The sequence below is a fragment of the Eucyclogobius newberryi genome, unplaced genomic scaffold, assembly GCF_026437365.1.
Source record: "Eucyclogobius newberryi isolate DKJ021-1_F unplaced genomic scaffold, fEucNew1.0.hap1 SCAF_1, whole genome shotgun sequence".
Lineage (NCBI taxonomy): Eukaryota > Metazoa > Chordata > Actinopteri > Gobiiformes > Gobiidae > Eucyclogobius > Eucyclogobius newberryi.
Window position 1 is genome coordinate 45,146,865 of NW_027315723.1, and position 17,649 is coordinate 45,164,513.

The 17,649-nt window shown below is 39.9% G+C and overlaps 1 protein-coding gene across 1 annotated transcript in view; it reads right to left on the minus strand.

Annotated features, from left to right (window-relative positions):
- The window catches only part of LOC140361407 (sodium/potassium-transporting ATPase subunit alpha-1), a 48,036-nt gene extending 33,129 nt beyond the window's left edge, over positions 1 to 14,907 (minus strand). Inside the window, exon 1 of the mRNA XM_072447122.1 lies at positions 14,648 to 14,907. Within this exon, the coding sequence (XP_072303223.1) occupies positions 14,648 to 14,659 (12 nt within the window). The 5' untranslated portion in view covers positions 14,660 to 14,907. The remainder of the gene's footprint in view (positions 1 to 14,647) is intronic.
- Positions 14,908 to 17,649: the final 2,742 nt, after the last annotated feature.

Consider the following 17,649-nt stretch of genomic DNA (forward strand, 5'->3'; position numbering starts at 1 on the left):
AAGAACATGCTTTGATAAAATTACTTCAATTGGTGTTAGGAACCATTTGGACCCAAACAATGAAGGCAGCTGTATAAAAAATGTAACAGAAGATCAAAAAACAAGGAATAATCCATAATAAAGACAAAGGACATAAGTGCAGAAAATTATGTGATTGTCAATGTCGATACAAAAATAAGAGAAAAAACTGCTCAGTAACATTGGCTACTGCAACAAATTGAGGTTCAAAGTAAAAGTTTAAGAGTAAGAAATATTCGCATAGCTCGCTGGATCACTGGGTTGTGGTAAAGCAAGTGCTCTTTTAGGATTCTGATCTTCTGATTTGAAGACTCGAAATGCATTGGCGTAAAACTAAAGACTTTGCATACATTCAAGTTCTTCAGATCTCTCAAACTGTATTTGTTATATAGTTATGTAAAATCATATAATAGTCATACTGCAAATATTTACGATATTATTTAAGGGGTAACCTATCCAAAAGCCATTTTTTTCACCGTTCATGCAACACTGGATTCTAGGTTTTCAGTTATATTCCCGTCATAATGTTGAGCTCATTCATAATAACACATCACTTTAAACTCCAATAATGTTTAAGGGGACAAAATCTACAACGAAATGTGGCTGTATACCCTCCCAACCGGTCCCTTACAGTCTATTGACCAATGTAGCACACATTATCAGCAAACACCATCTGTGTCCTCCGAACTCCTGGGGGACCTCTTTATTTTTAGTTTTGCTAACTCTTCCTGTTCAAAACCTTTTCCAACTCCAGTAGGGTTTGAATCAGAGTCAGACGTATAACAGCCTGATTCATCACACGCCTCACATTATGGAGTGCAGAACCAAACTACAGGAGAAATGTGATGTCACACACAGAGTCAAGCTCACATTATCAATCTGTGATGGCTTCTGTTTGAAGCGATCGGGAAATGGCACAACATTCAAATCGAATGCTTCAAGTGCCACCCGTTTTATCACTGATAAACAAATTTCTTGTCGAGGAAAAAGCAAAGACGTCTTTCCCATCCACAAATGCACAAAGCACTTCACTCTGCTCTAAACTGAGATCACACAATCAGAGTTTGGTTAAAAGTAACACTTGAAGCGATTATTTGTGGCTCCCTTGACATTTTCTATCGGCCCATCAGCTTGGCTCCTCGACTTTCTTCAGACTTATCAGTGGTGCACACAGACGACAGCCCCACAAAGAGAGTTAGAAAAGGGCTTCAGAGAAGGACTTCAGAGAGGGGCAGGGTGTGTCAGGTGAAGTGTCAGGGACAGGAGACAGCCAGCTTACCCATATATAGTCCTTTGGGCGATCAGATTAAGGTGTCCGTCAATTCAAATGTTCTTTAAGACTTGTGAAGGCTTTTGGATCCCTTACTAGTTGTGCTTGGTTTAGCACCCTCACCTGACAATTTGAACGGACATTACAACAAAGCTATTTCAAAGTACGGTAGATTGTTTACATTTACAAAAAAAAAAAAAAAATGAGTAAAAGGAGGTTTCAGGTGCCGATAACTAATATAACTGCCCAGATAATTAGCAATGTAAAATAAATTATAGGCAGCCGATTATAAAAATTCTGTCAGGCTATATTAATTCTAATTATGGTTTATTAAGGTAACATTTATTGTTATTCTGCCTTTTAAGTGAATTTTAAATGATGAAAGTTCTTATTTTTGATAGACTTAAATAACTGAAGTGAATTCATAAGTTTAAAGGTGTGGCTTAATTAATGCATGCGCTCTGTGGTAATTAGTTTGTATAACTTCCGACCATTAACGCCTCTTTTTACAACTCATTGACTTGGTTCAGTAAACATAGATGCAGCCATAATAACTTTACAGTAGCCAATGAGAGAACAGAGGCAATGTAGAAAGTACTTCAGTTGTAGTCATCTGGGGCCTCATTTATAAAGCCCATTCGCATTTTTTTCACGCAAGGAGTGTGATCTATTAAAACAAATACATTCCAACATTCCTCCTCTGTTCAGATGCCCTCCCTCAGTGTCACAGATCCTTGCTCTCTCTTCTTTGAGCCCCTTCCCCGCTCACTAACCTGACGCACGGGGCTCTCGAGGTCGGCGCTCCTCGTCTGACATCTCATGTCAAACCAGGATTTAATTTAGTGTCCTTTAGAGCTATTGTTCAGTCTGGCGGTTTACTGTTACATTATTATTATTAAGGTTTAGATTGATCACTTTGTGCACAGGGGATTATTACGCAATGCAGTGTAGGCTACAGTCTGATCTGCGCACATTTGGCACAATCAGACCCATATTATGACAGATAGAGGAGAGAAGTCTTGTTTCCATTGACCATCAAATTGCGCTTGGGTTCTGATCATTTATTTTCCACCGCTTGTTCCCTTTTGAGGTCGCGGGTGACTGGAGCCTATCCCAGTGACTTTGGGCCTTAGGCGGGGTACACCCTGGACAGTGGCCAACTCGTCGCAGGGCTGACACAGAGACATAGACATTACAGACAACCATTCACTCTCACGTTCATTCGCTAGGGCCAATTAAGAGTTACCAATTTTGCCAAACACATGCACGTGTTTGGATGGTGTGAGGAAGCCGGAGAACCTGGAGAGAACCCACGGTAACAAGGGGAGGACATTCACACTCCACCCAGAGAGATCATGTGATGTTGGTCAGGTCCGGCAATCGAACCCATGATCTCCTTGGGAGGCAAGAGCGCTAGCCGCTTTTGCCACCGTGCACCTTTTTGTGTATTGTTTTTAATAAGCGACTACAAGCTGCGCCCTCAGATGAGCAACGCCTTGTGAAGGGTTCTAATTAAAGACCCTTTGAGGGCCTCCACCCTGCCAATCAGTGTTTCCACCTGCACCTCGGAGAATTTCCTCTTTTTCTCGTCCGTCTGTAACAATGAGTCTCACCCTTATGAATATACTAAATATGTTAATTATGTGATTTGCATAGGCATATATATGGTATATTAGGCCGGACTCGGGGCGGAAACTTATGAGGAATTGGCGCAGCATAGATGTAAGGTGGGTTGGGATTTAGGAAGAGGGAAGTGCGTACAGGTGTGCTGCGCAGGTTTGTATAAATAGTCCAAAAAAATTGTTTTTGTGGTTGTGAAATGTATACGTTCCGGTTTGCACCCTTTCAAGTACAATTTGATGCACGCTTTTATAAATGAAGCTCCTGGACACTGTTTTAGATACACAAGACGTCAATATTCTCTGTTGCCCTAACAACCCTGCAATGGGCCAAAGAAATCCTGCTGTTATCTGGCTACCACTCCCTCATCACTTCATGAGTACCTGATTACAGAGGTGGGAGACTTGAATCACATGACTTGACTCGAGCCAGACTTGATTCGCAATTTTCATGAACTTTTCAAGACTTGACTTTGACTTGAGCCTACTGACTTGGAATGACTTGAGTTTTACAGGCTTTACAGTTCTAAAGATCTAGAAATGCTGAGCCACGTGCTCTTATACTTTCGGTTTCACAACTGCAGCGCTTCAAATCACTTCAGGGGAGGACCGGGTGAATGTGTGTATCTTGGATCAAAACCAGGCCGGGACTGCCAATCTGGGGCACTGGGAGTTTTCAGTTCTGGTTTAGGCTTGGTTTGGGCCTGGACCTGGCCTATTTCCTACATCTGATGTAGACCTTATTTAGTCCTGGCCTACGTTCTCAAAGTTTTGACCTAGTTTGTGAATGGAATGAGACACAATTTTGTCTTGATTTAGACAGTTATGGTTTACTCATAGTTTTGAATTAGTAGTGGTTTAGTCGTCAGTAACCACACTGGTCAGGCCATGCATAGTGCACAGAGCCATGCCCCTGCTCACATTCCAGCTCATGGAAAAATGCTAAGGGCCTGCACGGAGCTGTTCTTTCCCAGGGATACCACGGCGGACTGTGTGAGTGCCACACATGTTGTTATTTTTGCTCGGGCCCCCTGGACGGCTAAGCTGAGAAAACACAGAGCTTAGTTCAGGAGTGCTGAGAAGCTAAGAACACATCTGAGCTTGTGGATCCCTGAGGGCCCCATCTGCCTTCAGGGTAACACTGACAAACTGTGGTCCAGTGAGTTTGACGCTGACAACTTACACTTACAAACATTCACTTACCGGAATTGCTGCTGAGAAATTAAATAATATACTGTATCCCTGTTGTGTAATTATAGACCTAAAAGGCAACCAGCATTCACAGTTATAATCTCAACAAAATCCAAGATGTAAAAGTAAAGCATTCTTGATTCGTAAGTGAAATAAAGCAATCATTCGTGAGCAGTGAACTGCTGGCATGCAGCGGTCGTAAACGCATCTCCGGACCTTGAGCTTGGCTTGGTCAGGACCTTAGCTTGAGGATTTTACCTATTTCTCATGTTTTGGGTTGATGAGAGGAACTGGAGCCTGAAGGAAAACAACCCAGACACAAAGAGAAACACAAAAACATTGCACTAACCGGACTGGGAGTCAAACTCGCAACCTTCTTGCTGTGACATTACCCAGTGTGCTGCCCTACAGTATGTTCTTGAATAGTTTACACTATGAACAAGAACTCATCATGTGAACTGTCCAATCCAATAAAGCCTACATACACATATTCATGGTGACACAGTAGCGCAGCGGTTAGCGACCTCACTTCACAACAAGAAGGTCCTGGGATACCAGGTGTCGCAGGCCTTTCTGGGTGGAGTTTGCATGTTCACCCTGTGTCTGTAAAGATTTCCTCCGGGTGCTCAGGTTTCCCCTACCACCAAAAAAATGTACAATAGTATGCTGGTGTATGAATGAGAGTGTGTTGTGAGAGTGAATGCGGGACAACGGAAGAAAAACTGCCCACGGCTAATCTGGCGTTTGTACCTCGTATATTTCATGTATGTTCATTAACATGCGCTGTCTCAACCAAATAAAAGAAAAAATAAAAGGCAGTTCTCTGATCCAAGTTCTCTAGCAATACATTTTCTTACCTGTTGGATATTAAAACTACCTCTTAATTCAAGTGCACTCCAATGTAATGACAAGGCCAGTACTGATTGAGAAGTGTGCTTGACCATAGTTATAAGAGTAGCACAATAGCACACAAGGAGAGTGAGGCATGACAGTCCACACCGGTCCAACTCCAGTGAGGCTGTCTGAATCCACCATATTGAGATCAGCACTGTGTACTGAGCCAGAGATCATTGTGGAATGGAATCTGTGTCCAGCAAAACACGCAACCAGGACTGAAAACGGCAAACAAGCAGTTTGCAATTCTTTGTCAACAAACATGATTCATTTGCCACTACAAAATCATCCATTTCTCTAGACGGCCATGCTCTGTGCAGCTTTGGGTGCAAAGTTTAATTTATTGTCTCTCGTAGCAGAAAAAAAAAGGCTAAAAAACTGGTCTGAAAGAATTCAAGGGAATGATGGGTGGAACTAAAGTATTACGTTTACAATATCTTAAACAAATGGGATTTCAGAGAATAAGATTGAAACTAAGAGATTACGCAAACATGTGTGAATGGAACTAACCATAACACATCATTCTTGTAATACAATTGTAAAGCATTTGCCGGTAATGCAATAACACTTGCATGGATTAGATTGAATTTCAAACCACTCAAAAGTCCGTTTGACACATTAAACTACACTTTTCAGTAAAAAAAAAAAAAAGGGAATAGGATTACATTTAAGAGTTATCCAAACATTTTGCCAACATTTTTCACCAATTTGGAATTTTTGGAGATGTTTACAACGTTACTTCTTGGTTGGACATGGCCAACAAATACATTTAAATCATACAATATTTTGACACATAATTCCACTTTTTTAAATAACCGTTTAAACTGTCATGAAAAGTTGTGTACAATTTTTCTAAATTTTTTAATGGCGCTTTTTGATGACATAGGTGGAGGTATTCTGTAGTAGAACTCAGCACTACTTCCTGTAATTCTCCACTTATATTTGTCAAATTCTCATCACAAACTGCAACTTGATTGATGAAAAATTATGATAATTATTCACCACACGGACTCACCAAATGTCATAATTAGAAAAAAATGAGAACATATAGATACAGGTGTAGTGTCCCATAGAATCCTCTGATTCTGTCATAAACCAGTGCAGTCCTTCTCCACCACTAAAAATAAATCAATTTGACAATTGGTCATAATCAAAATATCATGGGTAATTGAAGCAATTGCAGGCCAATTAACAAAATTGTAATAAAGATTTTTAGCTATTTTTACAGTTGAATGGGACGTATTTAGGGTCGATAAAAAGACATCTTCATTTCAAACTTTTGATTCATAGTATCAATCCATCTTGTTTATTTTCATGAAATCAGTATTGCTAGTCTCCGGTAGACAAACTCAAAGTGTATTGAAACTGTAATGTATTCATTTTATTTTTTTATTCATTCAGTCCTAAGATATATTCAGCTGACAGTACATTAGTCTCATTAGTGGCTTTGCTTCGGGTTATGAGTGCAAGTGCATATCAAGGGATATTTTGTTTCAAGTGCTCCATTCAAGTAACTGATCAGAGCAATATGCTTGTAAACTTGTTTATTTTATTGCACTGCAAAGAATTATTTAATCCTACACCACAGTTCAATCTTTGAATTCAGTAGCTACAAAAGATTTCTATGGCAAAACTTTGGTCAAATTATTCAGTGCTTTTTCTAAGGAGGAAGAAGGAAAGAGGATGTTGACATAAAATTGTACTCTTAATCTCCAAAGAACACTAAACAATGGTTCTATACAGAGCGGTGTACAATAATGCCTCCAAAAAAGATGGCTCCAGCAAATGTCAATGATGCAACTACAAAAGGCGATTGCCTTAACCCCAAGCCTGGTGAATGAATTAACGTGACCTTTAATGTGGAGTACTATGATGGCCTGTATTCATGTTTAACACACTTACATCCATTGTAATTTGTTTTTGAAGAAAACATTCCTTCCATAGTTTTCAGAGATGAACCGCTGCAATTGCAATGTCATAAACTAACTGATCACTATGAGTTCCACCTTCCAATAAACAGACGGAAAGTAGTCCCAGACTGACAGCTTCTCAGAAAATGAATCATCCCGTAATTAAAGTCTGTTTGATAAACTTTATTGAGTCTGAACAGGAACACAAAATGTGCAATGAATGAAAATGTCTTATTGAGCAGCTTAAATTTGGCCACAGTGATTTAGTCCAACGCTGTGGCGTAGGAATCTTTCACACGCTCGAGTCGTGGACACACAGCTCAGGTCATAGGGGCAAGTAGTGGTCTTACAATGCCTTAAGATGAGAACGCATGACTCCACAGACGAGCTGGACATGTCGACATGAGTAGCACTTGTGCTACTTAAATGGCAACGACAAAATTATTCTGATATAATCGGTATTCTTCATTTCCTCGTTTGAACACGACGAGTTCAATGAATTGGAGCCCGAGCCAAAGCCAAAGCCACGCCCACCCCGCATCCTTTAAGTTAATCTACCAGTCGATCTAAGAAGCCGTGAATTGCGTGAGTTTTAATGCTCTCTGAAGTTCTGATGCAAGTGATCTAAATCTGTGTAGGAGTTGCTGGTGCAGAATACATTTTGATTTTTATTGAGGTTTTGGTCAAAATTACTTTTTTTTTGGATCTCCGTTTTTGACATCGGCGGGCTCGCGAAACAATTTATTAAAAAACTGTCGTAGGTAACGTTTTCTGAGAGCTAAAATGATTGTGGTGACGGACTTTAACACAAAGGAGCAGCACTCAGTTACAGTGTGTGACAAGCATTTTGAGCTCTAAAGCAGGAAGTTAAAATAAAAATAAATCTACTATATCAAATGTGCTATTGATCAAAAACAATATCCAGAATTTGTCCTTAAAAACGTTGTACAACTGCAACTGTTAAGTGTGACTTCATTCTCAACATTTTAATTATCCAAGTCGCTAAGGTTGTATTCACATTCAAGAATTTGATGATGTAATAACTTCAGATTGAGGGGTCCAAAGTCACTGTTTTTGAAAGAAATCTCCAAATGTATGAACAAAAAACTTTAAACCTGATCTTTAATTGTTAGGATAAACTTGTTATATTAATCTTTAATGGCTTGAAGGTCTTTAAAGTGACAACAATCATGTCTTTAAATGGTACCAATTTCTGAAGGTATTGTGAAAAAGAAATTTCACTTTTGTTCATTTGTAACAACAGAAAAAAACGGATCCCTTTCGACCCTTTGTTAAGACATACAAGCTTTCCATTGAGTCGCTCCTGGTTGCTAGCAGCGACCATTGCCACACCTCTTGACAGATCTGTGAATGGGCTGTGTCACGTGTACTTCCCTTCCTCTGTCTTTTCTCTCCTCCGTGTTCCCATGCCTCTAGTTCTACCTCTTTTTTCCCCCTTTACCTCCTTCCGTTTGGGTTAAAGATTTAAAGGAGCAAGTGTTTTCATGAAGGGCCCAGCTGCTTTACACTCCGCACACGTTGTGGCCAACTTTCAGCCCAGGACAATGAGCTTGTGAATGGAGCCATGGCAATTATTCTTGGAGACCAAACCCACTAACTCACTTACACTACTGCAAAGAGAACATTTAGACCGTTTTTTGTTTTTTGATGTCAACTTTAACAAAGTAATGTCAAGCTGTTGGTGCACAAATTTACCAAAGACATTTTATGAAAAATAAAAGTGAGTAAAAAAGAATTAACCGAATGCTTATGTACTCTGAGGACAATGCATTTTAATGGAATGGCTTTCTACAAAGATGGAAGAAAAAGCATCCTGATTTTAGCCTGGCTGGCCAAAAATGGCAGACTGATCCTTTGGGACAAGGACAGGTTTGATTCCCAGGCCTGGTGTGGAATTTCTGTGTGGAGTTTGCATGTTCTGCTTATGTCTGTGATCAATGAAGTACATCCGTGAGAGTTTAAAGCCATCTGCTTCTTCAGAGACTTTATATACCACTGTGAATGGTCTAGGGACTGACGTCCAATATTTCACTAGCCGTTATGACTGATAATAGATATTTGCCATTATTAATATTAGGAGTGTTCATGGTTAACCAATACTAAATGAGTTAACAGAGTTTATGTGTTTGTTTATTTAACAAGCTAGTCTTCTTGGGTTGATTGTAATTAAGCATTATTTCAATACAATATCATAGATGTCAATCATTCCATTGCATGATATTTCCTTACAGGTACAATTTCACACTTGAAATAATCTTGAATTTCAGTAGCTTATTTTTGAGTTGACAATTTTGATTAGGACTACGGTTGCAAATTAATATTACTCTTTAGCCAACTTTTTTTCCATAAAGTTAGATTTGGGATGTGGTGACATGTGATGACATTTAGCTGCACTTCTAGTGTTGTGCTTATGCACAGAACCACAGTAAAGAATTTGATTAAATACAAAGGCAGGCATTTATGGTCAGTGTATTGTATAATAAGGTATGTATGATAAAGGTGCCCAAAATTTTAACATTGTGCCTTTTTTTTAATCTAATTTAATGCACAAGAGTGGAATACATCAGTTTGTTCTAATGGAGAACAATGGAAGTGAAAACATTTTGCTCGGTTAACTGGCACATTTCATTTGCCTTGTCTAAAAGATATACTTATAATACACAATAATACCCAATACAACTCATGTTGAATTTTTTTTTAGAAACTTCAACCCGAGTCACACGGCAATACTTTTGGATGAATATTAATCCAGCCTCAGATAGGAAACTGTTGATTTTTTAACACAATGCACCGACTGTGGTCTATAAAGACACTTCCAGTGATAACAGCAACAAAAACACTGAAACAATGTAATTGGTTAACAGACTATTGACTGCAAAGGCTTTAACTGCTGATATAGATATATCCACCAATAAAGTATCAATGTTCAATGTAACATTGTTAATTGGCCACTTATATAGTGCCTTTACCAGAATGCATTATAATGGAATATCAAACATTCTCATGCAAAGATGCAGCAGTTACAGATTGTACAGTATATTGCTCTTTTGTGACCAACACACATTGTTTGAAAGCCAAGCCATAAAAAAGAAAGTGAGCACTTCATGAGCTTCTAATCCTGACCATCAGTGTAAAACAGTAAAGTGATGGGCAGTGAAATGTGGTTAAAACAATGAAGGGAGATAATCAGAGAGAGGGGAAGAGGGAGAGAGGGGGAGAGGGAGAGACGGACAGCGGGTGGCCCCCTGACAAAAGCCTGAGTTAATTGACAGTGACTGGCCGGCGGAAAGAATGTGAACCCAACAGAGTGTTGTGGAGTGGAGCAGCGCACAGGGACGCGAAGCATGCAGGGACGAGCGGAAACACAGGGGACAGAGGATGTAGGGGCTGAGGGGGGAGGGGACAACCTGTGAAGACTGGATGTGAGGGAGAAGACGGGGAGCCTATGGGACATTAACAGTGGTCCGGGACAAGGCCTCAACACATAGAGGCGGTGTTGCTCCTTCTCCTGCGAAAAGCGCCCATCTCCCTCAGCAGGTGACAAGCGAAAGTGGTGCTCTTGCCTGCAACGTGATCCTGAAAGTTGGAAAATGTTCCACTTTTGTTGCCGTCACCTTCACTTCAGCCAATCAGAGAGAGTTTCTTTGATGTGGCAATGAGCAGGAGAACGGAAATTATACTTGCATGTGGCTTAATTTCCTCACACTTTATTTTTTAAGAAACTACTATGTCTATCAAAGAAAGCTGTTGTCTTTTTGACCCAGAGTTAGATTTTTCTTTTTATATGAAGCAGTTAATGAAACAATGCGTCATTTTGGCAAACTCCTTGGGACACTTCATAAATGAAGCATTTCCCCTAAAATGCATTTAAAACTTAAACTTCCTTTTCTTTTCTTTTTGGCCCGCAGGCTTTATTAGAAAGGACAGATGAGTGAGAAATGGGGGATGAGAGAGAAGAGAGGACATGCAGTAAATTGTCGGTGTCGGGATTCGAAATCACAAGACTGCTGTCGGCTGCACTTGGACCCTGGCATATGTGTGCTGTGCTTTAACCACTCGACCACCAGGCAGAACTTCAACTTAATTTTCACAGACAATCAAACGTGTCCTGGTGTCAAGCGTTAACTTTTAAACCAAGTGCAATGTGTGTGGAAGCCATTTGATTATTAAGTGTAGTCTCTAATATTAACTAACCAAAAACATTTGGAGGAAGAAATTTGAATATTTTCTATGTTAATGACACCAAGTCATGTATATTGTTTGTATGGTTTGTTTTTTTATTAAGACAAATAAAAGATTGTCGATTAAAGCCAATCTGTTATTGTTTCATGTGGATAGGCCCAGTCATTAGAGCCATAAACCATCTGAAACTGTGAATTCGGACCTGTCTCAATTCAAACTAAAGGCATTCTAGAATGTTGTGATGTCATTTCAACACATATTCAATTGGAAAATAATGACACATTGCTCCAGGATGTGCTGTCTCAATAGTCTGGACTTGTTGCAATGCATTTAACAGATCAAATGCACAGGTTTCGCACATCGACACAAAGCATCGATTCAGTCTGTGCTGTGGATGGCTCTGTTCATCGATGCTTTTGTGGCAGATGTGAGGCGCAATAGTGCATCTGCCCCGTAAACCTGTGGGTGGGGATGGAGACTGCAGTTTTAGGTGCCGCAACCCCTCCCTCATTGCTTCATGTGTTTTTAATGAACCAACAGGCAACTGTACAAGAGAAAGTGGATGATGGTGAAAAAATGTATAAATCAAACTATTCAGATTAAGATGACTTCATTAATCCCACCAGGGGTAATTAGTTTGAGCAAGTTAAAAAGATTCAGAAGCGCAGATGACAACAAAACATTCAAAACACAGTGGACACAGTAGAGTAAAAAGAAAAAAAAGGTTATAAATGACACCTAATAAAATTACGTTACAAAGATAATTTAAATTCAATGGCATAGGAATCAATATTCTAAATACCTATTAGTTTTTTTTTAAATGGAGAACATACAGAAACCAGAAAAATGTACTCTCTGCAAGCCAAGAACCGCATTTTAAGACATGTTCAGGAGCATTTACATTTGAGAGAAGACTCAAATCTGAACTGCTAAAGTAAATCAAGAATTCCAACTCTTTAACATGTTTGTCGAAGTCCAAACTACAGGCGTTGCAGCTTTAACACAGAATAAGACCCACGCTTAGTTGCTTGCAGACAACATTACATCACCAAAACAACTGGTGCAATTTGCAAATTGCGACGGTTGAAACATTGACCAACTAGATTTATTTTGCAGCCGAATGCCAAACTGCAAATCGAGCTTATTCATCAGCTTTTGAAGACTTTATTTGCTGGCCCGCCCAAGCCTCGTCTCGCTCTCCCCATCCTTTCCTGTCAAACCAACTGGCTCCAAAGTGGCAATGCGGCAACTAGTGCAAACCCAACCCCACCTCCTCCTTCTTCCCCCTTTCTCTCCCTACCTCCTTTTCAATGAGGCTATCAATCCCTATTCTCTTGGTTCCTTGGTTTGTTTTTACAGCCCTGTGCAGCTAAACGTGACAAGAAAACACTTAAAAGAATGAAGAAGACGTCTCTTGGGTTGTGGCCCAATTTTGTACAAATAAATCCATAAAGAAATAAATCCCCAATTGGTCTTTTAGTGTCATTTGCATTTTCAATTAACTGTGCGCTCGATCGGAAATTCTGACCAGAATTCCTGCGAGGAGAACAATTTCTGCAAACTAAAACATGAATTCAATTGCAAATTCTAGATCCCAAATTGTCTATAAAAAACAATTTGTAACCTAAAAACACCAGGAAAGCATTTGGGATTTATTTCATTGAAACGCCATCGATATCCATTAGTCTGGATGCGCTGGAGAGAGAACAGGAGAAGGAGCTTGTATTGGGGGTGGGAGACGCAGTGAAGATGAGGTTGGTTGGGGGCAGGGCTTTCATCACATATGGGAAAAGAGGAGAGGAAAAAGGAGCGCGAAAGAGAGGCGGGGAAAAAAAGAAAGAAAAAAGCAAAGAGCCAAAAAGCCAAGCCAAAAACATTGTAAATGAACGGAGTGAATGAGCCAGGCGTCTTCACAGCCCTCGCCAAGACCGCTCTTCCTCTCTTCCTTTCATCCATCTTTCCTTCCTTCCTTCCTTCCTTCCCGCTTTCCTCTTCTTCCACCTCTCCATCAGTCCCTCGCTTGTTGAATTGGTAATGAATGTTTGTGGGCTACCGAACCTCGCGCTGCAGAACGGGCAAGGGTGTGGCAACAAATACTAATCCTTAATCCAACATAATCCCATTCGAGTGAGAGATGTTCACAAAAATGTATATCTCAATATTTTTGGCTTTCCTTCAATCACAATATTCAGATGATATTTTCACAAAGCATGAGAAATGAGCCATAAAATTAAAACAAATATCACTTCATTCAGGATACGTTTCGGTGTATTTTTTAGCTCACTTTTAATAGTTTGGATTATAGACAGTCTAATTTTTGCTAATCTCCAAAACAACAATGTGATATTATCAGATTTTTTTCGATACATCTCTATCACAAACAGCTACAAATTGGGTGGAATTCAGGAAAGATGGGTTGCAGTCAAGAGTACGCTAGACCGCTGCCTCAAACCAGCACTGCAAATTCATTATATGACATGGTCCCTCAGAAATGCATAATTATCTATTGTGCAAATTGTATGCAAACTTCTCGAAAGCAGAAGCCTTTTTTGGACGCTCCCTGCAGCTACCGCGATGTGCAGATAAGTTGAGAGAATATTGAGACAACAATATTGCAACCAAGATTGTTTCAGTAGTAGACCAGACATTTTTATTGTTTTTGTCAAAAGATGATTTATATATTGTACATTGGGACTTTTTAAATACATTATCAACTTAACAAAGGTTTCAATAAGAGTAATGAATGTTTTTTTTAGTTGACTAATGGCAACCATCATTGTTATAACAGGTCTTTTTGCATGTGTTTTAGAATCTGTACAGTCCAGATAACATTACGGTGATCCAAATATGACTGTGATTATTTGTTATACTCGATTATAATCTGCTGAGGAGCTCAACATTTCCTTTTAAGACCAAAAGCAGGTGTTTCTCTTTCTCAAGTGACTTTATAGACATTTAGAATTCAGAACGAATAACTTATGACAAAAAAGAAAACATAGAAACGTGGCCAAGCGTCTTCATGTGCCATTTAAATCCAAAACGTCTAACTTGGAAGAAATCATTCGCCCTACTTTTGGATTTAAAATGATAAAATCAATGTAACAGCCTCCCGCAAACTGTTGGAGTTCAAACGAGCATCATTTCCGAGGCGCCGCTGCTTAAAACCGTTACACTCCAACTTTGTGCACAGAGAACATCCCGTTACGTAACTGGACACGGATCTGATCCCGACGCGGCGCACACTTCCATCTTTTCGGGAACTCCACAAGACTTGGTAAAGGGGGTAAACAAAAAATCGTTGAACGTGCAATTTGACATGTTTAAATGAGTGAAATACGTGGACGGTTGCGATGTTAAAGCTTTTAGATAGTTGGATTTTGTTTGTTTCTTGTCGTGAAGCTTGGAGCTGCGCGTGAGCGTCGTTTTGGCGAACCACTTGTCAGATTTTTACGCACGGAATTGAGCGTTTCTGGGACGCGCGGCAGGTTTAGCGGCGCGTTCCAGCAAAAAGAGACTGGAATAAATATTGAAATTGTACTTACTCCTCTTCCCATGGCTGCTGCTGCTGCTGCTGCTGCTGCTAGGATGTGGACTGATTCTGCCCAGTTCAAGTAAACACAGAAATCGAAAATCCACCTTTAAAAATTTATAATGTGGAAAAAAATATGAAAATATAAATTCACTCTCCCGGCTGTAACCCTCCGGTATTTTTATATATGTTTTATTTTTTGGTGTTGTTATGATTTTTATGTTTTGGAGTTCTTCCTCACACACCGAGGCGCAGTGGCAAACCCATGCTTTTTATACGCCGCGGGTCCTTCCATTGTGACGTCACGCCGTTCGCCATGGTAACCCCACGGATAGGGGCGGGGCCTCAGCGCTTTCCCTTTTCCCCCTCTGTTTCTGTTTCATCTGTCTCACAACATGGGTCAGTGACATGGAGATATATATAGCAAATGTTCAAACAAAGTTGCAGTTTGGGAATAAATCGAAGAAACTACATTGGAATTATATTGCCACTTTCCATGAGTTTCAGAATTAGAAAAGGAGAAAATAGAACTGTTGCCTCTTATCTTATCTTAACTGTTTACAACATCATTTTTGCTTTACCCCAACTTGAGAGGATTTAAAAATAGATATGTGCATTGGTAAAATGAAAAAAAAAAAAAAAAAACATCTGGATTTAATTTGAAAATTCATAAATTTGACAGACTTTGGAATAAATGGGTACGTTTTCTTTGGGTTTTGTGTCTCTTCTTTTTCTTTATTATTTGCTGAATATCTACTGGTTTTATGTATGCCTGTTCTCTCTCTGGTCTCGTTTTTTTCTTTCACTGTGTTTGTTTTTTATGTGTTGTTAAATGATTAATATTATTTTTTGAATTATTATTATTTTTGCAAAATTATTTATACTTTTCAATACCGCTGTCAGTATTGATATTTAGTATCAATCCGCCCATCACTGGATACATGTTGATTTTTTAGCTAATGTTGCAGGCCTAACATGAGAACCAAATCACTAATATTTATCCGGCAACTTGTTTGAAGAGCACATCTTAATTCGACTCGCAATAATACATAGCATAAATAACTGAGGTGTCATTCAAATAAGACAGGTTCAAGACAGAGTATGACTACTTCAAACGCTGGAAATGAGTTGCATGTTTTCACTGAAGGTGCAGTGGTTTAATGGACTCAGACTTGAACTTTAACAGCCACGTCAAACCAATAACATCAGCAGCTTTTTACCATCTAAAAAACATTGCCAAAATCAAAAGTATAGTGTCTAAACCAGATTTGCAGAGCCTTATCCAAGCATTTGTCTCCAGTAGATTAGACTACTGTAACGGCCTGCTCACTGGCCTCTCCAAACGAGCTGTAAAACAGCTGCAGTACATCCAGAACGCTGCTGCTCGGGTCCTGACCAGAACCAGGAAGTACCATCACATTAGTCCTGTTCTCAGGTCTCTGCACTGGCCCCTGTGGCTCAGAGAAGAGACTTTAAAGCAGCTCTGCTTGTGTACAAGTCTCTCCATGGCCTTGCACATCTCGAACATGTTAGTGCCATCTGAACCATCTCATACTCTGAGGACCTCAGGGACCGGCCTCCTGCTGGTGCCCAGAGTCAGGACTAAACATGAGGAATCTACGTTTCAGTTTTATGCAGCTAAAATCTTCCTGAAGATGTGAAACAGGCCTCTACTCTGGCAATGTTCAATTCTAAGCTAAAACTGTTTTGTTTAGCTGTGCATATGACTGAAATGATTTTCTTTGCACTCTTCTCTTTTATGTCTTTAACTGTTTTGTGATTTTTTTTTCTTCTGTTGTGTGAAGCACTTTGAATTGACTTGTGTACAAATTGTGCTTTACAAATAAACTTGCCTTACCTTAAGGTGTTATGGGTGTGCTGGCTTCCATCTCGGTGTCCTGGCCTGAATGTTTATTTTCTATATCTCCTCATTTCACACAGCACCTGTCCTATATAAAACCGTAAGGCCAGAAAATAATAAAAAATATAATTATATTATTAGCATATTTCAAAGGAATTATGCATGGTCTCTCAGAAATGCAGGATCTATTGAATAAAACATACAGTATGTAGAATATATCAATTATATAATTTTGAAATATATTCATCCAATTTATTAATGTATTTTTCATTTTCTATGTCGGGGTCATGGGTGACTGGAGTGTATCCAGTGACTTTGGGCCTTCGGCGGGGTACACCCTAAACAGGGGCCAGCTCGTCGCAGGGAGACACACAGACAACTACTATTCACTCTCACTTTTAATCACTAGGGGCAGTTTACAGTTGCCAATTTACCACAGGCATGTGTTTGGACTGTGGAAGGAAACCAGTGAGGGAGAGAACCCACGGTTACACGGGAAGGACATGCAGACTCCATCCAGAGAGCTCATGTTATGTTTTAAAATCTGGATTCTTAGATTAGTAACACATCAAGAAATACATTTAATTTAAGAATAGGCAATGATAGAATAGAGAAACAATGGAGCTGCTGGACCATTCCCACAATCTTAAACCTTCTTTGAAATGATCAAATTCTAGTGTGAACATGAACTCTCCAATACAGCAATAAATATAGGCCCAAAGATTCAATCTGAAATAGTGTGCTCCTCCTGTCGGGTGCATATATATTTTTGCACTGATCTGTTCCACACTTAATTCTACTTTTTTCCCTAGAACTTGTACTAATAGCAGTAGAATTTATTCGCCTCATAAGGACAAGAAAACATTTAACAAGTTAGTCCAAGTCTAAAATTGTTACCATTAAATCAAATGATCCATCCATCCATCCATCTTCTGGTGCTTTATCCGGGGCCGGGTCGCGGGGGCAGCAGTCTGAGCAGGGACTCCCAGACCTCCTTCTCCCCAGACACTTCCTCTAACTCCTCCGGGGGGATCCCGAGGCGTTCCCAGGCCAGCCGAGAGACATAGTCTCTCCAGCGTGTCCTGGGTCTTCCCCGGGGCCTCTTCCCGGTGGGACATGCCTGAAACACCTCCCGAGGGAGGCGCCCAGGAGGC